The following is a 25090-nucleotide window of genomic DNA, read 5'->3' on the forward strand; positions in this document are numbered from 1 at the left end:
TGTCTGAAAGAGTGGAATATTATTTTTCACAAGGTGCCAAAAGAGATTCTGTCTCCTGGAAAACCTTTTGGATAGTGGGCACAAGACGATTGTGGTCAGCCCTTTTTCAAGGACATGAATACTCATCTTAGATATTTAATGGTAAATACAATCCAGCAAAAAGCCATTCTGCTATAAGTCATTCAACTATAGCACAGCAGTGTACCCATACACTGTAATATTGAAATACATTAAAACTTTTGTGTCCTATTCACAACTCTATACATGACCCAAACTCCAGCGAATCAGAGCCTACCTCCCCAGCTATTCCCCTGCCTGAGGCTTCCAAATGTCAGATTTTCTACCACATGTTCAGAATAAGGAACCCTTTTACGGCTCTTTTGATTTAGAGGTTTGTTTTTACAGTTACTGTCAATAAATTGAAGCTAAATAACAACATGACTAAGATTCCAAGCGAGGAATCTTTGTTTACGGCTTGTAAATCCTGTGGAAAGAAATATATATATGTTGATGAGGCACACTCCAAGTGTCTGTATTGTTTATATCTGGACCAAAGGCCACCTGAGTGTATCATGTGTGAGACTTTTTCAACAAAGTCTCGGTAATGACGCTGAACATCCTGTGATTCTGGGCAAATCACTTAATCTCCCTGTGCCTAACAAAAAATGAAGGTGTGTCCTCTTGTAACGTAACTGGTGCTATGTAAAGCGCTCTGATACCCAATTGGATGCGGGTCAAGTTTGCGCTATATAAAACTCTTAAAAAAAATAAAAGAATTTGAAGGATCGCAAAAGACATTTAGCCTTCACAATTTTGGAGAAAAAGATGGATATGGCTTCTTCTAAACAACAAGGTGAGCCTTCAATATCCAGTAAAGAGGAGTTAATCAAAGTGACGATTAAGCAGACTAAAGGACCCTCAGACCCTGCCAGTAAAGGTCACACTACTGGTCAGCTGCATTCTGGAGGAGAAAGATGCAAGGAGCATGATGTTCAAGACGCACAAAGATAAGAGTGTGATTTCTAGTGATGAGGGGATTGCAGCTGAGAGGCATAAACTAACCTCAGGGACTGGTAATGAGTCATCTTCGAAGGCCAGTGACGGTAGGGCATAGGTGAAGAAGGACTCACCGTGGTCAAATAAAAAAATATTTTCAAAAGTGGTGATGTGGCCAGCTTGTCCCTGAAGACTATGTTAAAAAATTGGTTTGGAACTGTCAACAAAGACTCCACTGTCAATGAAGTTACCATCAAGGATAACATCACTGTCGACGAGGAGAGTACCATTAACAGGGTCTTTACCGTCGACAAGGAAACCATTGATGATGGAGATGTCATCAACAACTTAGAAGAAGTTGACACCTATACTGCCGTTGACGGAAAAGAAGACTATAGTGAATACTCTGTCGTCAATGAGGGATTTGATACTTCAAATGAAGGACTTCAGTGAAGAAGGTCCAGAGGAACAAGGAAGAGCAACTCATCCTGAACAACTGAATACAAAATACATTGATTATGATGACAATGAATATGGGGGTCAGTATGGATGTCTGACACAAAAATAGCAATGGTCACCAAGAGCGTTAGATAATGAAAAGAGAAAGGATGAATGAGTTTATCCATCACAGAGGCTGGTACAAGTTCCACTGTAAATGCTCAATTATTTGCAGGATTTGTTTAGTGATATCAGTAAGAGGCTTCCACAACCAACACAGACTGAACTGTGAACTGGAATGTTAGAAAACACTGCAACCACTAAATTTGCATCCAATGGAGCCGCATGGTCAAATTAAAAAGAAGACAATTTTTATAAAGGGAACATGGTAAAGAAATAAATGAGGATTTAATGTTTAATGAGGAAAATAGACAAGGGAGCCAAGGTAATTATGTTGTTGGTGTAACTTCACCATTGACCTCAGATAATGATGATCAGGATGAGGATGTTGATACGGAGGATAAACAAGGACCTCCTGATGATGATGATGATGACTCGTATAGTTCCAAAAGATGCCATCCCGGAACCAGTGCACAGAAATTCCCTGCTGGATATTATCTTAAGGATTCATGCTCTAATCTGAAAAGGATGAGAACGTTTTAGTCTTCCTACATCTGAAGTGGAAAAAACTTATTTTCTATTTGATTTTAAGGAGAAATCACAATGGAGTGCAAGTTCTATCCCGGTATTAGATCACCTGTGTGAGGAAGGTCGAACCATGATGGAATATCCAGCAACGGCATCTGTACAATTAGCAAGAATAGACAACAATTCAATGCAACGGATACTGCAGATGGCTGCTTTGTGAATGAGTTAGACATATTCATTGTTTTTGGCAGGAGATAGCAGAGGTCAAGAAATCCATTGACTCCTTGTACAGCCTCAAGTGATAAGGAAGACAGTTAGTGGGACTCAAGGGAAAGAATAAATGTGTTTGCTGCTGATACTGTTAAAATTACAAATGCATCAGCAATTGTTGCAAGTTATGACACGTAACTATGGTCTGACATGGCCCAGTCTATTGAAACACTGACTGAAGAGTATAAGGAGAAGGCAAGAGCAATATTGAAGGATGGTAAGCAAGCATCTGTGACATTGATAGATGCTCCAATGGATGCATCTACATATGCATTTAAATAAATAAGAAATGACACTGTCATGAAGCAGTCTGGATAGCTGAAGTACATGCTATTTGATGGGAATAATGACTTTGTAAAGGTGGGTGAACAATTTCAGATACAGTATAAGCAACCAAAGAGAGGATTAAGAAGACAATATCTAAGAAAAGGTAACAAACTGAAAGGATCATTTTTTAGACAGTATGGATAATTTGGTTAGTATAGAACGTATGGCCAACAAAGACAACAAAAGCAACAGAGAAAGAGATATAAACAAGGTAGATGAAAACAACAAGAGAGAGAGGGTTGAGTCACACTCTTATTCCCCCTATGCTAGAACTTTAAACAACAAAAGAGTGTGTACATAAAATACCAGTGGTAAAATTATGTATATATGCACATATAAGCATACAATAGTATATACACATGTATATGCATATGTAAATTGACAAAGTGCTGCCGAAAAAAACAATCAGATATTTGCGTAGAACCCTCACTCACCGACCTAGTCGGTGACATGCTTCATCATAGGGTTTCACCAGGGGTGCCTACTGCACCTCTGGTGTGCTTCAACGCTTTAGTTACAGCGGAGCGCAGATATCGGACAAACGGAATTCTCGTATGTGATAGGGAATGTGAAGTTTAAAAAATGCCCAAAAATTCGCCAAAAACAATTTTAATAATCACGAGTCAGGCACTGGTTAAAAACAGTGTAGGATGACTAATACTGATAATTATTGATCAGATACATCCTATTAGGTATCTAAACAAATGGTCGACATGTTTCAGCTTGTTATTGTTAGTCACAAAGCTTTCTTCAGGACCTAATAGACAATACAAAATGTCACCTTGGCGGTATAAGCTCTCTAAGGCTTACCCTGACCTAAGGTTCAGAGAACCGGATACACTCACGGTTTCATACGGGGCCTCGAAAAATCCACAAAGGCCTCAGGATATCTGGAAGAAAACAGAGTACAATCTAGAGTACTTCTATTATTTGTATTACTAAAGCGCAGCATCATCTAACCGCTATTAGTCCATTTCTAAATGAAAAATCAACAGCACGTGGACACCTGGTGTGCTAACATTAGAGAGTTACTTTTGTACATTGACAACATCTCTCGTTAATCCGTGCTTACAGAATCGTGAAGGAATTCAAAATCTTTTATGAGAAGACATTCCGATCCATCATGCATAAAACAAGTGAATCTCCTCAATTATGCCCATTAACAGACACTTAAACTGTGGCACATGAAGTAAAATGGAGAATAAACAAGGCTTACGTATTAAAATGAAAAACTTTGCTCCTTAGGCAAGAAGGTGGGTGGCGGGACTACAGAACAGCTGAAGTCGGGAGAGAAGAAAACAGGGAAACCACATAACATTACTATCCCTGTAACATCACAACCCGGCATAAATCACTGTATAGCGAGTGAAACAATGTACTCACTTCATCCAAGTCCTCAGCCAGGCAGATCAACCTCATTAGTACCACCGAGCCCGGAGACATTGGACGATGAAAAGTCCGAGTTTATGTAGTGTTGAGAAATGCCGAGACGATGACACTCGACTTCCTGAAACCGGCCAGCAAGTAACGTGACCAGCGTGGAAGACGTCTGCATCGGCATAGAAGATGGACAACGCCATTTAGTTTGTTAGAGGGCTAGAATGTAAACTCCTCTAGGTGCAATCGAAAGGATGGCACAAAGCGGGATATGAATCGCAACCCCAGCGCAGACAACACTCAGAGTTTAAAAATAGGGGGCCCACAGAGCCAAAGAGAGTTGCATATCAACTCGGTTTGAGGTAAAATTAATTAATTCCCAAGTTGAATCTTAGAGCTAGTAGGTCTACCCAAATTGTAATGCAACCAAAAAACGTTCATTGTAAAAGTGTAAAGAGAGGTTGCATATCAGCCACATGCAATGTAGAGTTTGATGCTTCATAACTTAGCTGCGGGTGATAAAAAATCAATCCCAATAGAGGTTTTACAAACAAGCCTCGTTAGTTGGATGGAAAGACAGTCCAGTAGACCTTAGCAAAGGGGCAAATCTCGCCAAAGAGTGTTACTGCAGGCATTCAGTTGCTGCGTCTCATGACCGATCCCCAGGGGATATTAACGTTTAACCCAACAAGATGTGTGGACATACGATAAATCCAACGCTGTTCTTTTTCGAACAGTAACTTCGATGAATTGGACCCTGTTTTGACTTGCTCTATTACGGTCCAATGTAGATCATCCACAGTGTGGTTCAAACGTCCAAAATGCTCAGTCAATTTTGTAGTGTTTTTCTTACAGCGGATGTTGCTACGATGTTCCCCAATCCGCCGTTTGACCTTCCTGGTAGTCATCCCCACATAGTTAAGCTTACAGGGGCAGGTGATTAAATAAACACATCAGTGGTATTACAATTAGTGTGTTCGCGTTGTGTCCATAACTTCCCATTTTCCAAGCTCAGTGTCTTAGTGGCTGAGGTCAAATAGCAGACACTACACGAACCGCAGGGGAAATGCCCCGAGACTGGTGGTAAACCCCATGTACTAAGAACAGAGGATACAGTGGAACTCCTCAGATTTCTAGGTCTAGTGTGGACCAAGGAATCTTTTAAACTTCTGGCCTTTTTATACGAGAACAAAGGTCTCTCCCATTGGATGTTATTGCTCTCTAATATCCGCCAGTGTTTTTTGATGGATTTTGAAATTGCATTTGATGCAACATTATAGGTAGTTACACATGTCAATGGAATGCTAGTTGCCTGTTTAGGTAAGTCTTACAGAAGAATATCTCGAGGTTGGTTCCTAGCCCTCTTGTAACTATTGGAGAGGATCCTATCAGGATAACCTCTCTCTCGTAGCTTCTGTGTCAGCTCTTTTGACTGGGCTCGATAGTCATCCACCTCACTACAATTACGACGAATTCGTAAGAATTGCCCATAAGGCAGGTTCTCTTTAAGGGGTCGTGGGTGAAAGCTAGAGAAGGTCAAAAGGTTGTTCTTTGCAGTGGGCTTATAATGAGTTCTAGTCAGTAATCTCCCTTCTGTCATAGTAACCACCACATCCAGAAAAACCATCTCATCCTTACTGTGAGAATGAGTAAAGAGCAAATTAGGATCACAGGTATTGATCCAAAGGAAAAATTCAAGCAAAATATCCTCAGGGCCTTGCCAAATGATAAAAACGTCGTCTATATACCTCTTCCAAAATGAAAGATAAGAGGAAAAGGGGTTAGACGCACTCAGTATGTGTTTGCATTCAAAATCATAGACATACATCCCAGCCACACTCGGCGCAAAAGTGCTGTCCATCGAAGTGCCGGTGGACTGGAGATATAATGTTCCCTGGTATTCAAAAAAGTTTTTCTTAAGTGCCAAAGTTGCGCAGTCAATAATGAATTGTCTAGGTGTTTGAAAAGTCCAAGGGACCGAGTCCAAAGCTTCCCCAATGACCTTGATGGTATCGTCCTGGGGAATGTTCGTATATAGACTCTCAATGTCCAATGATACGAGGATGGTAATATCCTCATTTACCCTAAGATCTTGTAAAGATGCCAAAAAACTTTTTGTATCTTTTAAGTAAGTCGAGGTGTTCTGAATGATGGGTTTTAAAAAGAAGTCACAATAGATTGAAAGGGGTTCTAGCAAGGACCCTATACCCGAAACTATCGGACGACCTGGAGGTGGTAACTTGTTTTTGTGTGTTTTTGGCAGAGTATAAAAGTATGGAGTTTTCTCTGCCCCTTTCGTAAGGACATCTGCCTCATGTTTGGTAATAAACCTACTGGACTCTGCATGTTCAACAAGGTTGTGGATTACAGCCTTTAGATGTGGAGAGTGTAGGAGAGTAGGGTCTGCAATCCTATGATCACCCAGATTTTTATGCTTTTTGCTTCATTGGTTTACAACTTTCCCTGGCTGTGGGCCTGCCAATCAGACCCACAGCCTAGCTGTTCTCTCTCGAAATTAACACACATGTACATTAGGTGCATCCACTAATTGGAACTGGGCCGCCTTATCAGTCCCTGTATCAGCATACCACAGGTATCCAGGGCATCGGTGTACCCAGGGCCTACCAGGGGCTGCAGCATGTATTATGCCACCCCTGGATGGCCGCCCAAATCTGACACAACTGGCTGCACGACAGCTGGGGCAAGGTGGTGTAATCACCCGTTGCTGTAGGTGTAGTATTTCTATACCTAACCCTAAAATGGACACATGGATTCCTATCAGTCACTCCTATGGCAGGCCTTATCAATCCTGAAGGCAGAGTGCGGGGAATCATGTGGGATGGTGCTCTGGCGCGAGCTGAGCCCGTCGACGGCTTGCGGAACCAAGTCCTAATAGCCGTTCCATGGTGACGCGTGCCAACTACCTTAAAATGCATTATAATCCTCGCGGTTACTTGCTAACTCTGGCATCGCATCACCCACACATGTCGAGTAAGGTGTCATACGAATTGGAATACGAACCCCTCGCCAATTCTGGCGACGGGGTTAGCATTCCCCCCTTTTAGAGGGGCACGACATGGAAGTAACCTTGAACCCCGGTTAAAGTTGACTCAAGCCTCAGCATCACAAAATGGATGCTGCCACCAGACACAAGTCTGACCTCCTGCTGCTGGGAGACCTTCCAGCGAGGGGAGCTTGGACAAAGGGTTTCCTGTCGAGGGCGGTGTTAGCACCATCCCAGACAGGGTTTGTGTATCCCAGGTAGGCAGGGCTGAAAGGAAGGTGATTGCAAGTGGCACCCCGGTGCTCGCTGTGCATAGCCCGGCTCAAACCAGTTTCGGGGGCAACCCTGCCCCTGAGCTGGGGCGAAGCCGGACAAAGGATAGGGGTGTAACCACCCCCCTCCTGGCCCCACCCATAGGTAGGACCTAGTCACGGGCCAGCCCCTTTTCCTAGAATAAAGGTAGGAGCGAGTCCCCTTCCCAAATTGGATAATTCTGAATCTTGAACTACTTTCCACGAAAGGAACTCTTGACTATTTCTGAAGACTCTCCCTTGTGGCTAAGGAGTAGCCACCCTGCACCAGCAGGCACCACCTAAGCGCTTGCGGTTTGCTGCACGTCTCTCCCACGGATCAAGACTGCCCAGCTCGACGAGACCCGGGTTCCCTGCCATCTCTGACCTCTACCTACATCGTCAGCCCAGCTGAGATTCGTAGGTGTGACGAGACCTGCGGGACCGGCCATCTTCAGAACCTGCACGACGCTTATCTAGCACGCCCACCGAGGGACCCTCGAGTGAGTGCACCTAGGGTTTGAGAAGCCCTAACCCTGAGCGGCTCCAGCACCGAAGTCTGCCTCCCCAGCATCCACGAGATCTGCGTGGGGGCCCTTCTGCTCCTTGCTGCTCACCGCGTTGTCCGACCACTCGCCGACCGGCTTGTGGCCCTCTTCACGACGCACCACGACAGTCTTTCATCACTGGCCTGGTTGCTCCAGACTGGCTCTTGCTCCCCTTCAACAGAGGAGTACCTCGGACCCTCCTGGTCCACCCCAGACGCCATCTTGACTCCACCGCGTGGGTTTGCCACTGCCAAGACCTGCTGCCCCACTCCTGGGCCCAGCATCATCGACAGCAGACACCTTCGTGGGACAGCTCGCCCTCCATCCTGGTCGCCGCCGCGCCTCCTGGTCCGAGGAACAGCCGAGTCCGACGTCATCCACTCACCTGGTCGAGGTGACTTCATCCGGTACCTTCCTGGTACCCACACGATCGCTGGCTAGCGGTTGAGAACTGAGTCCCCTCTGCTTTCAGGTTTCCTTCATCACCGATCCAGGCTTGGATCTCGCTGAACATCGACACTGGTCGCCTGCCAGCAACTTCTTCTGTCAGGCTCCTGAGACTACAACGAGGACTCCCGACATCTTGCTGAACCCCACGCAGCCGCAGCCTCTGGGCTAGGTAACTCGAGCATCTCGGTGCTCCATCGTAGGTTCACTCTACAAGTGTCCAGTTCCTTTTTCGTTTAGTCCCACTGATCGGATTCCTCCGGAATCAGTAACTTTAAACTTTCTAACCTCTCCCATTCCACTTGCAGTGTAAATGCTTTCGTGCCCTTCGGGCATTTGTGTAGATTGTGCAACCAGAAGTATTTTCCTAAGAGTTTTGTATTGTGCTTAGCTCCCTGACTCATAAAGAGCCAGGGTAGTCTTGTTATAAATAAATATCCTTTATTTTCATAACAACTTGTGTGGTGTCCTTTCACTTGGCGTTCAAGGGGTATATGTGATGGTAAACAGCTGGCTTAACACGCCCTCTAGAGTTTAGCCTGAAGACTGCTCTTGTCCACGCTACTAGGATAGCTGGTCTATAAGGTTGACTTACAACCAATCATCAATAAGGGTTGTTTGGAATTATACACAGTGATCACTAGAATAGTGAGCACTACATATCAGGCCAACTTCTCACATTGGTGAGCAGCGGTTGGGATTTGAGCTTGCTGTTGTTTTACCACACACGTATCCGAAGAACATCAAGTTGAAAGATCACATAAGTACCCAGGTACATATAACTTAACTTAGAATACTCTGAGTTCTACTGAACCAGCTGTTGTAGTGTAACAGGGCTTAGCACACCCTGACTACAACTCTTAGCAAGGGATCAGTAGGTAAACACATAGTGTAGGTAGGTGCATCACTTACACCTCACTAGAAAGCATGTCGGTCCACGGAGAGTCTGCAGAGACTCCCTTAGTGGTCATTGACCCTCCACAGGTCATGTCACGATCTGCAACTCTTAGCTTCACGGAGATGAGACAGCTGTGTGCCTCCAGGAAGCTAAACCAGGGTTCTAACCCTACCATCACATTTCTGATAGGTCTCTTAGAGACTTACGATGCTAGGAGGTCCTCTAACACAGGCCCCCCTAATGCTGATGGGAACATGCCTCCCTTAGAGGGAACCCTTGGTGACCCTGACCTCGACCTCCATGGTGAGGAGGAAGAGGAAGAAGAGTTAGCAGGAGACGAGGCAGACGGAGGTCCCGTAGTAGTCAGTAGGCTCACAAGGACCAACTTAAGCAGGCATGAGAATGGAACTGGGGGAGCCCCAGGCCCACGCTCAAGCAGGCGTAACCTAGGGAACGGACGAGCTAGGTCTCTCTCGAGAGGCTCTAACAGATCTGTTCGAACACATGTTTCTCAGGCATCTTCTCAGAGAGGAATGACGTCCCTTCAGAGAAGGGAGCACGAAGCGAAGATGAGGGAAGTCAATCTGAGGATCGAGCGGGAAGAACTTGCCCTCGCCAAAGAAAGACTTGCCTTGGCCCGAGAGCAGAAATTGAGTGGGTTAGATCCCACTGGTGGCAGCCTTCTCATTAGAGAGAAAGACAGGGGTATAGATACTAGACACCTGAGTAAAATAGTGCCCCCCTTTAAACAAGGGGACGACATCCACAAGTGGATAACTGCTTTGGAGAGGGCTTGCACTGTCCAGTGCGTCCCCCCAAGTCAGTGGGCAGCTATACTGTGGCTCTCCTTTGAAGGTAAAGGACGAGACAAGCTCCTCACTACGAGAGCTGAGGATGCTAACAACTACCAAGTCCTGAAGAATACACTGATTGATGGGTTCGGCTTAACCACCGAGCAGTACCGGGTGCTGTTCAGGGACACCCAGAAAATTCAGTCTCAGGATTGGACTGACTTTGTCGATTGTGCCACTAAGGCTTTAGAAGGTTGGTTGCTGGGTAGCAAGGTTACTGATTACACAGGATTGTACAATCTTATCATGAGAGAACAGATTTTAAACAACTGTCAGAACCAATTGTTGCATCAGCACCTTGTCGACTCGGAGCTGACCTCTCCCCAAGAATTGGGAAAGAAGGCAGACAGATGGGTCAGAACAAGGGTCAAGCAGAACCAGACTCAGAACCAGGGTGGTCAGAAGAAAGCAGACCAAAAGGGTAGTAACAAGAACGAACAAAATGACCAGAAGTCTTCGACAGGCCCCCAACAAACCAAAGAGGGTGGGGGTCAGGCTTCACAGCAGAAAAAGAAGACTCCAGAAGGCCAGTCAAAAAGGTGGTGCCAATACTGTAAAAGTAAGACTCACTGGTTTAGTGAGTGCACCAAGAAAGGAGGGCAAACTCCTGCCACTGCAGCCCCTAAGGCACCTGCACCCCCTAGTACAGTCAGCAGTGGTAGTGCGCCTCCCAAGGCATTAGTTGGGTTAACCTTGGGAACTGAGGGGAGTGACGACTTAGTTGGCACGCTCACTCAGGCCGTCCTTGTCTGTACAGGGGATATGGATATGTCCCCTGATGCCAGTCCCAATACTTTGGGCAAATACAGGCAGACGCCTTTGATCAATGGAAAAGTGGCTCAGGCCTACAGGGCCAGTGTCACCATGGTGACGCCTAACTTTGTGGACCCTGGACAGATCATGCTAGGTACCGATTACCTAGTGACCAATGCCAGCAATGTCACTACCAATCACAGTATGGCAGTTGTTGATTTCTCCTGGGGAGGGGTAAGTGGCCCGAAGAAAGTTGTGGTTAGTTCAGACCTCCCCGTAGAATGTCTGTTGGGCAATGATTTGGAAACGTCACAATGGTCAGAAGTGGAGCAGAGGACTCACATGGAAATGTTAGGCTTGCCAGCAAATGTCCTTGCTGTGACCAGGTCACAGGCCAAAAGATGCCCCACTGAACAGGTGCTGGATCCTGGAAGAACGGACCAGACACCATCCAAGAAAAGGAGCAGTAAGGGTAAGGCCTCGCCTTCCCCCTTGCCCCAGGTCGTGGATCAAGTCTCTGAGGAGGCTGACCTTAAAGAACTAAGGGAAACTGAGCCAAAAGAGCTTGAACCTGGTCAGGTTGAGTTTCTGGGCTCAGGGGGACCCTCTAGGGAAGACCTGGGAAAGGCACAGTTAGACTGCCCCTCACTTGAACCCCTCAGACAGCAGGCTGCTGCTGAGGCTGCAGGGAACGCCACAGGTACCCACAAAGTGTACTGGGACGATGGACTCCTGTACTCCGAGGCAAGAGACCCCAAGCCTGGCGCGACCAGGAGGCTGGTCGTCCCCTTGTCTCTGAGAGGTTTCCTTCTTACCTTGGCCCACGAGATTCCCCTTGCAGGTCACTTAGGCCAGAATAAGACTTGGGACAGAATTGTTCCACACTTTCACTGGCCCCACATGTCCGAAGATACGAAGGAGTTTTGTCGCTCCTGTGTCACTTGCCAAGCCAGTGGTAAGTCAGGTGGCACGACAAAGGCCCCCCTCATACCACTGCCGGTGGTGGGGGTACCCTTTGAACGGGTGGGGATCGACATCGTCGGACCAATGGAACCCCAGACAGCATCAGGGCACAAGTTTATACTGGTGGTGGTGGACCACGCTACCAGGTATCCTGAAGCTATTCCCCTTAGGACCACTACAGCACCCGTTGTGGCACGAGCCCTAGTTGGAGTGTTCTCCAGAGTGGGCTTCCCTAAGGAGGTTGTCTCTGACAGAGATGCAAACTTCATGTCGGGATATCTGACTGCTATGTGGAAGGAGTGTGGTGTCAACTACAAATTCACCACACCCTATCACCCACAATGCAATGGGCTTGTTGAGAGATTCAACAGGACCCTAAAAGGGATGATTCATGGACTACCTGAAAAGCTTCGGCGGAGATGGGATGTCCTGATACCCTGCCTCTTGTTCGCCTACAGAGAGGTCCCGCAGAAGGGGGTTGGCTACAGCCCTTTTGGACTTCTGTTCGGACATCCTGTAAGGGGACCCCTTTGTTTGGTAAAGGAAGGATGGGAGAGACCTCTCAAAAAGCCGGCATCAAACATTGTGGACTATGTGCTCGGTCTCCGCTCGCGGATGGCTGAGTACATGGAAAAGGCATCTAAAAACCTTGAGGCGAGCCAAGAATTACAAAAAGTTTGGCACGACCAAAAGGCTGTCCTGACTATGTATCAGCCTGGACAGAAGGTGTGGGTGCTGGAGCCAGTGGCCCCAGCAGCACTCAAAGACAAATGGTCTGGGCCCCACACAATCATTGAGCAAAAGGGAGAGGTCACCTACTTGGTAGACCTGGGAACTCCCCGGAGCCCCCACCGGGTGCTCCATGTAAACAGGCTCAAGGCATATGTCGACAGGGAGGGCATGGGCTTGCTCATGGCCACAGATGAGGGACAGGAGGAGGAGAGTGACCCTCTCCCGGACCTGCTCTCTCAGAACCCTGACGATGGGTCAGTAGATGGTGTTGTCTTTTGTGGCAGCCTCTCTGGACATCAACAACAGGATTGTAAACAGGTTCTTCAATCCTTTTGACATATGTTCTCTCTGACACCCAGTCAGACCAATTGGTGTACCCATGAGGTCGACACTGGGGACAGTCTGCCCGTAAAGAGTAAAATCTATCGACAGCCTGATCATGTCAGAGACTGCATCAAGACAGAGGTGCAGAAAATGTTGGAGCTGGGAGTCATTGAGCCCTCGGACAGCCCCTGGGCTAGTCCAGTAGTTCTTGTGCCAAAACCTCACACCCAGGGCGGTAAGAAAGAGATGAGGTTTTGCGTGGACTACAGAGGCCTCAATGCAGTCACTAAGACTGACGCCCACCCGATACCAAGAGCAGATGAACTTATAGACCGGTTGGCTTCGGCCAACTACTTAAGTACATTTGACCTGACAGCTGGGTATTGGCAAATCAGGTTAGCTGAGGAGGCCAAGCCCAAAACAGCATTTTCTACCCCGGGTGGGCATTATCAGTTCGTGGTAATGCCCTTTGGTTTGAAAAATGCACCTGCCACCTTCCAAAGGCTGGTGAATCGAGTTCTCACTGGGTTGGACGACTTCTGTGCGGCGTATCTGGACGATATCGCTGTCTTTAGCTCCACCTGGGAGGATCTCCTGGTCCACCTGAGGAAAGTGTTAGAGGCCCTGCAAAAGGCAGGCCTCACTATCAAGGCCACTAAGTGCCAGATAGGGCAGACACAGGTTGTATACCTGGGCCACCTTGTAGGTGGAGGCCAGGTTCAGCCATTGGAGAGCAAAATACAGGCCATCCAGGACTGGGCTCCTCCAACCACCCAGACTCAGGTTCGAGCTTTCTTGGGCCTGACTGGTTATTACCGGAAATTTGTCAGAAATTATGGATCCATTGTGACCCCGCTAAACGATCTGACAAGTAAAAAGATGCCAAAAAAAGTTCAGTGGACAGCAAGCTGTCAAAAGGCATTCGATGACCTAAAGCAGGCCATGTGCACAGCGCCTATCCTAAAGATTCCAGACTACTCCAAAACATTCATTGTCCAAACAGACGCTTCGGAGTTGGGTGTGGGAGCTGTTCTATCTCAGCTGAATTTTGATGGTCATGACCAGCCCATAGCTTTTATTAGCAGGAGGCTGACCCCCAGAGAGAAGAATTGGTCAGCTATTGAGAGGGAGGCCTTTGCTGTGGTTTGGGCCCTGAAGAAGTTGAGGCCATACTTGTTTGGCACTCACTTCAAGATTCAGACCGACCATAAGCCCCTCTTGTGGCTAAATCAAATGAAGGGTGAAAACCCCAAACTACTTAGGTGGTCCATTTCCCTACAGGGGATGGACTTCACAGTGGAGCATAGATCTGGCACTGATCATGGCAATGCAGATGGGCTCTCCAGGTATTTCCACTTAGAGCAAGAAGACTCACCTGGTCAAGGTTAGCTTATTGTCCCAAAGTTTGGGGGGGGGTCATGTAGGAGAGTAGGGTCTGCAATCCTATGATCACCCAGATTTTTTGCTTTTTGCTTCATTGGTTTACGACTTTCCCTGGCTGTGGGCCTGCCAATCAGACCCACAGCCTAGCTGTTCTCTCTCGAAATTAACACACATGTACATTAGGTGCATCCACTAATTGGAACTGGGCCGCCTTATCAGTCCCTGTATCAGCATACCACAGGTATCCAGGGCATCGGTGTACCCAGGGCCTACCAGGGGCTGCAGCATGTATTATGCCACCCCTGGATGGCCGCCCAAATCTGACACAACTGGCTGCACGACAGCTGGGGCAAGGTGGTGTAATCACCCGTTGCTGTAGGTGTAGTATTCCTATACCTAACCCTAAAATGGACACATGGATTCCTATCAGTCACTCCTATGGCAGGCCTTATCAATCCTGAAGGCAGAGTGCGGGGAATCATGTGGGATGGTGCTCTGGCGCGAGCTGAGCCCGTCGACGGCTTGCGGAACCAAGTCCTAATAGCCGTTCCATGGTGACGCGTGCCAACTACCTTAAAATGCATTATAATCCTCGCGGTTACTTGCTAACTCTGGCATCGCATCACCCACACATGTCGAGTAAGGTGTCATACGAATTGGAATACGAACCCCTCGCCAATTCTGGCGACGGGGTTAGCATTCCCCCCTTTTAGAGGGGCACGACATGGAAGTAACCTTGAACCCCGGTTAAAGTTGACTCAAGCCTCAGCATCACAAAATGGATGCTGCCACCAGACACAAGTCTGACCTCCTGCTGCTGGGAGACCTTCCAGCGAGGGGAGCTTGGACAAAGGGTTTCCTGTCAAGGGCGGTGTTAGCACCATCCCAGACAGGGTTTGTGTATCCCAGGTAGGCAGGGCTGAAAGGAAGGTGATTGCAAGTGGCACCCCGGTGCTCGCTGTGCATAGCCCGGCTCAAACCAGTTTCGGGGGCAACCCTGCCCCTGAGCTGGGGCGAAGCCGGACAAAGGATAGGGGTGTAACCACCCCCCTCCTGGCCCCACCCATAGGTAGGACCTAGTCACGGGCCAGCCCCTTTTCCTAGAATAAAGGTAGGAGCGAGTCCCCTTCCCAAATTGGATAATTCTGAATCTTGAACTACTTTCCACGAAAGGAACTCTTGACTATTTCTGAAGACTCTCCCTTGTGGCTAAGGAGTAGCCACCCTGCACCAGCAGGCACCACCTAAGCGCTTGCGGTTTGCTGCACGTCTCTCCCACGGATCAAGACTGCCCAGCTCGACGAGACCCGGGTTCCCTGCCATCTCTGACCTCTACCTACATCGTCAGCCCAGCTGAGATTCGTAGGTGTGACGAGACCTGCGGGACCGGCCATCTTCAGAACCTGCACGACGCTTATCTAGCACGCCCACCGAGGGACCCTCGAGTGAGTGCACCTAGGGTTTGAGAAGCCCTAACCCTGAGCGGCTCCAGCACCGAAGTCTGCCTCCCCAGCATCCACGAGATCTGCGTGGGGGCCCTTCTGCTCCTTGCTGCTCACCGCGTTGTCCGACCACTCGCCGACCGGCTTGTGGCCCTCTTCACGACGCACCACGACAGTCTTTCATCACTGGCCTGGTTGCTCCAGACTGGCTCTTGCTCCCCTTCAACAGAGGAGTACCTCGGACCCTCCTGGTCCACCCCAGACGCCATCTTGACTCCACCGCGTGGGTTTGCCACTGCCAAGACCTGCTGCCCCACTCCTGGGCCCAGCATCATCGACAGCAGACACCTTCGTGGGACAGCTCGCCCTCCATCCTGGTCGCCGCCGCGCCTCCTGGTCCGAGGAACAGCCGAGTCCGACGTCATCCACTCACCTGGTCGAGGTGACTTCATCCGGTACCTTCCTGGTACCCACACGATCGCTGGCTAGCGGTTGAGAACTGAGTCCCCTCTGCTTTCAGGTTTCCTTCATCACCGATCCAGGCTTGGATCTCGCTGAACATCGACACTGGTCGCCTGCCAGCAACTTCTTCTGTCAGGCTCCTGAGACTACAACGAGGACTCCCGACATCTTGCTGAACCCCACGCAGCCGCAGCCTCTGGGCTAGGTAACTCGAGCATCTCGGTGCTCCATCGTAGGTTCACTCTACAAGTGTCCAGTTCCTTTTTCGTTTAGTCCCACTGATCGGATTCCTCCGGAATCAGTAACTTTAAACTTTCTAACCTCTCCCATTCCACTTGCAGTGTAATAGTTTCGTGCCCTTCGGGCATTTGTGTAGATTGTGCAACCAGAAGTATTTTCCTAAGAGTTTTGTATTGTGCTTAGCTCCCTGACTCATAAAGAGCCAGGGTAGTCTTGTTATAAATAAATATCCTTTATTTTCATAACAACTTGTGTGGTGTCCTTTCACTTGGCGTTCAAGGGGTATATGTGATGGTAAACAGCTGGCTTAACACGCCCTCTAGAGTTTATCCTGAAGACTGCTCTTGTCCACGCTACTAGGATAGCTGGTCTATAAGGTTGACTTACAACCAATCATCAATAAGGGTTGTTTGGAATGATACACAGTGATCACTAGAATAGTGAGCACTACATATCAGGCCAACTTCTCACAGAGAGGGGTCACTAAGTAGTACCTGGTAATTTTTAGGGTTATCCAGAAGGCGTCTACATTCTTGATCGTAGTCAGTAGCGTTCTGAATCACAATACCACCCCCCTTGTCTGCTGGTTTTATCACAATCGAGGGGTTGGATTGTAGAGACTGTAGGGCCTGGAATTCCACTGAGCTCATGTTCTTAAAAGTACCTTTGTCCTGAAATGCCTCCACATCATTAAAAACCGCTTGCTCAAAAGCAGTAATTTCTGCTGGAATCAGATGGGGGGGGAGGAGTGAAAGTCGATTTTAGACGTAAACCAGTGTCACTGGGATGATCTACAGTGATATCAGACTGATGTTTCTCAAAGAAGAACTTCAGCTTTAGTTTTCTAAAAAATTCTGAAAGTTCACAATGTAGCCGGAAACGATCAAGTCGTGCAGTAGGGTCGAAACCCAATACCCTCTCTAGTACCTCACTCTCCGACTGAGTAAGAATAACTGAGGATAGATTAGTCACTAAACTCTTTGGTTGCTGGTCCCGGCCTTGCTGCGTGTGTGGTTGCCTATCCCCTCCTCCTGCTCCCAGTGTACCTGATTGTTTCCTCTCCTTCTCCCTCGTCCTCGCCGTCCTCTGTCTAAAAAAGGAGGGCGAAAGGAATTCTGTGGGAAAGGAGGTGGTTGCATGTAACCGGGATTCCAACCCATAAAAGAAAATTGAGGGGGTAGAAACTGGTTATGATAACTTAAACCTCCTTGATTGGGAGAAGGTTGCCCATTAGGTTGGTACTGATAAGATCTGTTCCTGCCTCTCCCTCGTTGTTTAGACTTTGTGCTCTCATTACTGGAGCCACTTGAGAACGAATCATTGTCATCAGTCATATCAATTTGATCCTCGTTTTTTGTAGTGGGAATGTAATCCGGATGAGCATAAGGATAAATCTTGGTAAAGGAGAAACGTTTCAGATCTTTATGGAATTTTTGAGCTTTAGATTGAGTTAGTGTATCTTTATATTCAGTGATTTCCTTATTAAGCTCGTCAAGTTTCTTTTTATAACCAGTTAGAGTCGTTCTAAAATGCGTTTCCGTCAGTTGAATTTCCACCATCAAAGCCTCAGAGAGTCTTAAGGCAGTTTTAATGATTAAAACAAGCCAGTCACGGGTACAATGCCACGCGATCTGGGCCCAGTCCTTCCTGAATATAGGGTCTTCAAGGAAAATGCGAGGTGCATTCGTAACCAAAAGACCCTTGGGGGCTATATTATTACGTAAATATTCAGTCAGTATAGTCCCATGAAGGATGGTACGAATGCGACTTCGTTTTTGTTCTGTTAAGTTTTCCCATTCCGTAGTCTGAGAAATTGTCTGCGCTATAGAAGGGTCCGAAAAGAGAGAGGAATCAGCTAGTAGAGCGTCAACCTCTGCATCAGTGTAAGACAGCCCTGTGTTCTCCATTTTAGTGCCACAGCCTAAAATCTAGTCAAAACTCACTAAAAATCAGTGAAAAACTCTCACAGCTGCACGCTGCCTGGATCATAGATGAAAACAACAAGAGAGAGAGGGTTGAGTCACACTCTTATTCCCCCTATGCTAGAACTTTAAACAACAAAAGAGTGTGTACATAAAATACCAGTGGTAAAATTATGTATATATGCACATATAAGCATACAATAGTATATACACATGTATATGCATATGTAAATTGACGAAGTGCTGCCGAAAAAAATCAATCAGATATTTGCGTAGAACCCTCACTCACCGACCTAGTCGGTGACATGCTTCATCATAGGGTTCCACCAGGGGTGCCTACTGCACCTCTGGTGTGCTTCAACGCTTTAGTTACAGCGGAGCGCAGATATCGGACAAACAGAATTCTCGTATGTGATAGGGAATGTGAAGTTTAAAAAATGCCCAAAAATTTGCCAAAAACAATTTTAATAATGACAAGCCAGGCACTGGTTAAAAACAGTGTAGGATGACTAATACTGATAATTATTGATCAGATACATCCTATTAGGTATCTAAACAAATGGTCGACATGTTTCAGCTTGTTATTGTTAGTCACAAAGCTTTCTTCAGGACCTAATAGACAATACAAAACGTCACCTTGGCGGTATAAGCTCTCTAAGGCTTACCCTGACCTAAGGTTCAGAGAACCGGATACACTCACGGTTTCATACGGGGCCTCGAAAAATCCACAAAGGCCTCAGGATATCTGGAAGAAAACAGAGTACAATCTAGAGTACTTCTATTATTTGTATTACTAAAGCGCAGCATCATCTAACCGCTATTAGTACATTTCTAAATGAAAAATTAACAGCACGTGGACACCTGGTGTGCTAACATTAGAGAGTTACTTTTGTACATTGACAACATCTCTCGTTAATCCATGCTTACAGAATCGTGAAGGAATTCAAAATCTTTTATGAGAAGACATTCCGATCCATCATGCATAAAACGAGTGAATCTCCTCAATTATGCCCATTAACAGACACTTAAACTGTGGCACATGAAGTAAAATGGAGAATAAACAAGGCTTACGTATTAAAATGAAAAACTTTGCTCCTTAGGCAAGAAGGTGGGTGGCGGGACTACAGAACAGCTGAAGTCGGGAGAGAAGAAAACAGGGAAACCACATAACATTACTATCCCTGTAACATCACAACCCGGCATAAATCACTGTATAGCGAGTGAAACAATGTACTCACTTCATCCAAGTCCTCAGCCAGGCAGATCAACCTCATTAGTACCACCGAGCCCGGAGACATCGGACGATGAAAAGTCCGAGTTTATGTAGTGTTGAGAAATGCCGAGACGATGACACTCGACTTCCTGAAACCGGCCAGCAAGTCACGTGACCAGCGTGGAAGACGTCTGCATCGGCATAGAAGATGGACAACGCCATTTAGTTTGTTAGAGGGCTAGAATGTAAACTCCTCTAGGTGCAATCGAAAGGATGGCACAAAGCGTGATATGAATCGCAACCTAAGCGCAGACAACACTCAGAGTTTAAAAATAGGGGTTCCACAGAGCCAAAGAGAGTTGCATATCAACTCGGTTTGAGGTAAAATTAATTAATTCCCAAGTTGAATCTTAGAGCTAGTAGGTCTACCCAAATTGTAATGCAACCAAAAAACGTTCATTGTAAAAGTGTAAAGGGAGGTTGCATATCAGCCACATGCAATGTAGAGTTTGATGCTTCAAGGTAGGCATAAGAGAGGCAACCAGTCCTCCAAAGTTGAAGCAAAGGGAGGAACAGCATGACTTGACAGCCAGCACTCACTCATAGATTCAACTGTTAGTGGTAGGAAGAAGACAGCATTTTTTAGAAGAATGGCAGAAAATAACAACGGTCATGTGGGTCCTAGATATTGTGATTCAAGGACATATGTTGTAATTTCTGGAGAAAACCCCATCTCTACCACCAATCCCAGAGAAACGCAGACATTGAAGCAAGAGATATTAGAGCAAATAAAGAAGGAAGCTATCAAGAGAGTACTGTTAGAGGAGAAGAACACAGGCTTCTACTCAAGGTTCTTTCTTATATTAAAACCAAATCTGGAGATTGATGCCCAATATTGTATTTTAGAGGGCTGAACAAGTTGAAAAGTAAAAAGAGTTTCTGGTTGGTCACATTTGGAAGAGAGATTGCCCTTTATACGGAAGGGAGATTCATGCAGTTAATAGAATTGGAAGATGCTTCCTTCAATTAACCAATCCACAAAGGTCACAGAAAATATCCACAATTTATCTTAAATGCCCTTCCATTTGGACTGAGGTCGGCTCCTAAAGTTTTCACAAAGTGTATGCCTCTAATAGCAGCATACATAAGAAGAGCGGGAGGTATGGTATACCCAAACCCGGAGGACTAGCTTGTGAAGTGGACAATTTTCAGAGTGTGAAGATTATGACTAGTTTCACAATTACAATACTTTTGAGGCTAGGATAAGCCAACAACAAAAATCAAAATTCTTTACACAACCAAGCAGAGATCTGGTGCTTTTGGGAGCAAGAATAATGACAGAGCGAGGGATGGCAGTCCCTTTTCAGCAACGAGGCAGCAAGGCAAAGCAACAGGTAGCTATTTTGTTGGGAAAGCAAAATGCTTTGTGGAGATTGCTCAAGGCAATGCTGGGAACAATGTCCACCTGCATTCAGGTGATACCACATTGTCACCTCCGAATGAGAGTGATACAGCGAAAGCTAGACGAGCAGTGGCAGCAGGCACTTGGAGAATGGGACAATGTAATCAGAGTACCACTACTCATGAAGAAGGCTTTGCAGTGGTGGATGAAGGAAGAGAGCATCTTCAAGTGTTGTGTGTTACAACCAGAAAAACCACATTTATGGCTGACAATGAAGGCTTCTCTAGTGGGATGGTGAGACGATTTAGAAAAGGATCACATGAATGGTGTGTGGACAAAATAGGAAGAGCGTTTGCAGATAAACCTATTGGAGTTGAGAGCCCTTAATCTAGCACTGAAAAACCTTTTTGCCCATAGTGAGGAATCGGCATGTCATGATCAGAACAGACAATACGATAACAAGGAATACAATTTGAAAACAAGGTGGAACAAAGCCAATGGTTCTTTCAAAGGAAGCTCAGGATATTTGGAAATTGGCAACAATGAAGAGCTCTCAATAGAGCACATTCAATGGATGCACAGTGACATAGCAGATCAGCTGAGCAGGCAGTATGCAGAAACACAAGCGGGAGATAGATGACAAACAGTTGAAAATATTTCAAAGATGTGGAGCGCCAGAGTGAGACATGTTTCCAACAAATCAGAATTGCAAATGCAAGAGGTTTGCAGGCAGATGTTTTCCCAGGCACCCCTGGAGATGCTTTTACAATAAACTGGACTGGGAAGTTTGTGTATGCATTCCCACCACTTCCATTAATATCGAGAGTAATATGCAAAACGAGGAGAGAGATGCAAGTTGATTCCAGTGGCACCAGTGTGGGCATGTCAGCATGTGTATGCAGATCTATGGGAGTTAAGCATAGCTGCATTGTTCAAGCTAGATATCAACCTACTTTCGAAGAGCGAGGCACTAATTCTTCACCACAACCCAGAGTAACTTCTCATAACGGCATTGCTCATCAGGACTTAGAGTTTGGTCATCTAAATATTCCTGTGACTATAAGCAAATGAAAAGAAACCTGAACATCATCCAAGATTAAAACATAAATCTTTCATGGAAATGTTTTGTGGTGTGGGCACGAGCAGAGACGTTAGACCCATTGAAGATGGCACCATATTAATTTGTGCCCTTTCTTATTGCATCTCCGAAGATCAGTATTATCTATTAATTCAGTTAAAGTCCATTTAGCCGCAATTTCAAGATTTTTAAGATCTACAAATCAGGTGATACTGTATTCACAAAGCTGCCAACCGCATCGCTCCTCTGTGTTCTGCTGCTTCCTTGTCCCAGCATGCACAGAGGCAACATCACAGACTCCCTGTGCAATTCCCGCACTGCTATGAGAACAGTGTGGGGATTGGTCTGAGCGGGCTCGTTCAGGAGTCTGTGCTGTTTCTCCAGCCGGGCTGTTCAATACAGCCTTGTTGGAGAAACCTAAGTGCCCATGTGTGTTTGGTCGGTCTGAGACGGCCAGTCAAAGAACACATGCACACATATAAGTGCACAAACTAGTCCTCCTCCCATGGCTCCGGCCCCACCCCTCCCTGCACACGCTGGTTCAGAGCTGGCAAATGAAAAATAAAAAGATTTTAGTAAATCGTTTTATTTTTCACCTGATGGCTTTGTGCATGTGGGGCGACGCTACTTAACCATTGCGGATGAGCCACCCTTGTATAGTATATATGGTACTGCTTTGATAAACTGAAATCAAGCATATGAATCTATGAAAGATCCAATGCTGGAGAAGAAATATAGTTACTGACCTGTAAGTTCGGTTCTCCGGCATTGGCATAATTCATAGTTTCCTATGCAACCCACCCACCTCCCCTTGTTAAAAGGCTTAATGTCTTTATTGTTATACACACACAATATAGAACATCTGGCAGTTGAAAGCCTAAGGCAGAGGAACATCTGGGTGAGGCTGGGGCTTGAGCCATGTAGAACGATGTAGATAGGATAGAAAAGTTTGAATGTAATTCTACTGAGTGTATGGGTCCGCTGCTGTGGTTTAGTTGTTACGAGGGCTCCCAGTCTGACGATGGGGAAGGATTCAAGTATGTGAGTCTATGAAGGATGGCAAAGCTAGAGAACTGGAGTTACAGGTAAGTAACTTCATTTTTTATACATATTAATTATATACACATTTTGCAGTGTAGTGGTAGGTCGCATAAATATTATTGTGGGTCATTATTTTCAATCTCAATATAGTTATCCACAACAGTGCTAACGCCACTCATAGTTCATGTCCGTTGTGTCATCCTGAGGTGGTGGAGTGCCTGAACCAGTCCATCGCCATGCTCCAGCAAGAAAGTTGCCAGCAACTTCGCAAAATCCAACGTCTGGAAGGTAAGTGCCATATCCCAACCACACACTGCCCTCCTATCTTCTCCCCAAAACCATTGCACTCATGGGTGGGGAAAAGATTTGTATGTCAAACACTTTGTCAATATATGGACCAATCCTCTATCTGTTTACTGTGGTCAGGGCTGAAGGCCACTGTAGGCAACTGTCTTATGGCTCACCCAAACAAAGTCATTTGATTGAAAGAAAAGGCCTTATATAGCCCTGATGTTAGGGGTACGGAGAAAAGCCAAACAGCAAATCATCTTTTTAGCCCAAGGTACTTCAAAATTTGCTCAAAGAGTAAGAAATGGGAAAACATTGTGTCAGAGGTCTGGGTCTCCAAGGCACCCTATATTCAGAGAAGAACAATGCAAATGTTCACCTTGATTGTTCTTAAAGTTAATCATCCAGAGACAAACACGTGGACTCTTGTTAATTGTTTTAAAAAAATAGTGTTTTGGTAGGTTTTCAGATTGGAAGCCCTAGTTACATTTTGGATTTGGACCACTGGTTGCATTCCAGAGTGAATGCTGGTTGGATTTCAGAACTGGAGATCTACTTGGATTTTAGATTTGGAGTGGTGATTCGATTGGGGAATAAAAACACAAGTTGGGTTTCACATTGAGCAGCAGTTACATTTAAAATGTGGAGCCTGTTTGCAGTTTAGATTTGAGGAGCTGGTTAGATTTCTGACTGAGCACTGGCTGAATCTAGATTCTGAGCTCTGAATGGAGTTTGGATTTGGAGAACTAGTAGGATTTCAGAATTGATTCACTGGTTCGATTTCAGATCGAATGCTGTGCGAATTGCATATTTTAAGCTGTAGTTGGATTTCAATAGCTGTTGGTGACATATCATTATCACAGTTTAATTACTTTGGGATGCAAAAATCCTAAAAGTAATAAAGCGAGGACATCAGGTACATTTAAAAAAAATGGAGTAAGTTGCAAGTAAATTCTAAAGGTGAAGCCAAATAGTGGTGTATAAGTTAAGGTATAAGGGAAGGTGACAGGTTAAAGAAAAGGAAGTATTAGGTTAAGGGAAGCCTATCCTCCTAATGGTAATAAAAGAAAAAAGGAAATTCTAAGATTTCCCTTAACATTCCTGATTTTAAAGTCCAGGAATGTTTGTATAGCTAATTCTAAAATAATAGAAGCCAGGGATTAATTACACATGATTAATATCGAGGTGATTCATTTCCCAGAGACAAACCATTGGAAACAGGAAACTTGTATTGGTAGGTTTCAAATTTGTAACAGTAGCTGGATTTTAGGTGTAGAGAAGTGAGTGGATTTTAGGTTTGGAACACTGATTTGATTTCAAATTTGGGCCACTAGTTGAATCTCAGATTTAGAGCACTGGTTGTGTTTCAGATCTAGATCACTGGTTGTATTTCGGATTTCGAGTACAAGTTCAGTTTCATATTTGGAGTGCTGGTGGAATCACGCAATTACCTCAGTTTAATTAGTTTGGGATACAAACATCAGGACATTAAAACTCCAGAAGAAGAAATAGCACTAAGTTAAGTACTAAGGGTTAAAGGTAATGGTAGCAGAAAAGGTAGTTTATATTTTAAGGAAAAATATAGGTTAAAAAAGAAATGGGAAATTATTAGTTTAAGGCAATAGAACCCCCACAATTAGACATTTATATCAAAGATCCAGATTTAAAATTCGTTAAATTATTGTAAAATTGTTTAAAAAAAACCTAAAATACTGAGATTGATCACCCTAAAATTATAATGATGATTAATATG

General features: G+C 45.7%; 1 protein-coding gene across 1 annotated transcript in view; it reads left to right on the forward strand.

The window, feature by feature from the left end:
* CCDC159 (coiled-coil domain containing 159) overlaps positions 1 to 25090 on the forward strand; it is a 144671-nt gene that overhangs the window by 66186 nt on the left and 53395 nt on the right. The window contains exon 7 of the mRNA XM_085600529.1: positions 23256 to 23337. Within this exon, the coding sequence (XP_085456655.1) occupies positions 23256 to 23337 (82 nt within the window). The remainder of the gene's footprint in view (positions 1 to 23255; positions 23338 to 25090) is intronic.

The sequence above is a fragment of the Triturus cristatus genome, chromosome 4_2, assembly GCF_964204655.1.
Source record: "Triturus cristatus chromosome 4_2, aTriCri1.1, whole genome shotgun sequence".
Lineage (NCBI taxonomy): Eukaryota > Metazoa > Chordata > Amphibia > Caudata > Salamandridae > Triturus > Triturus cristatus.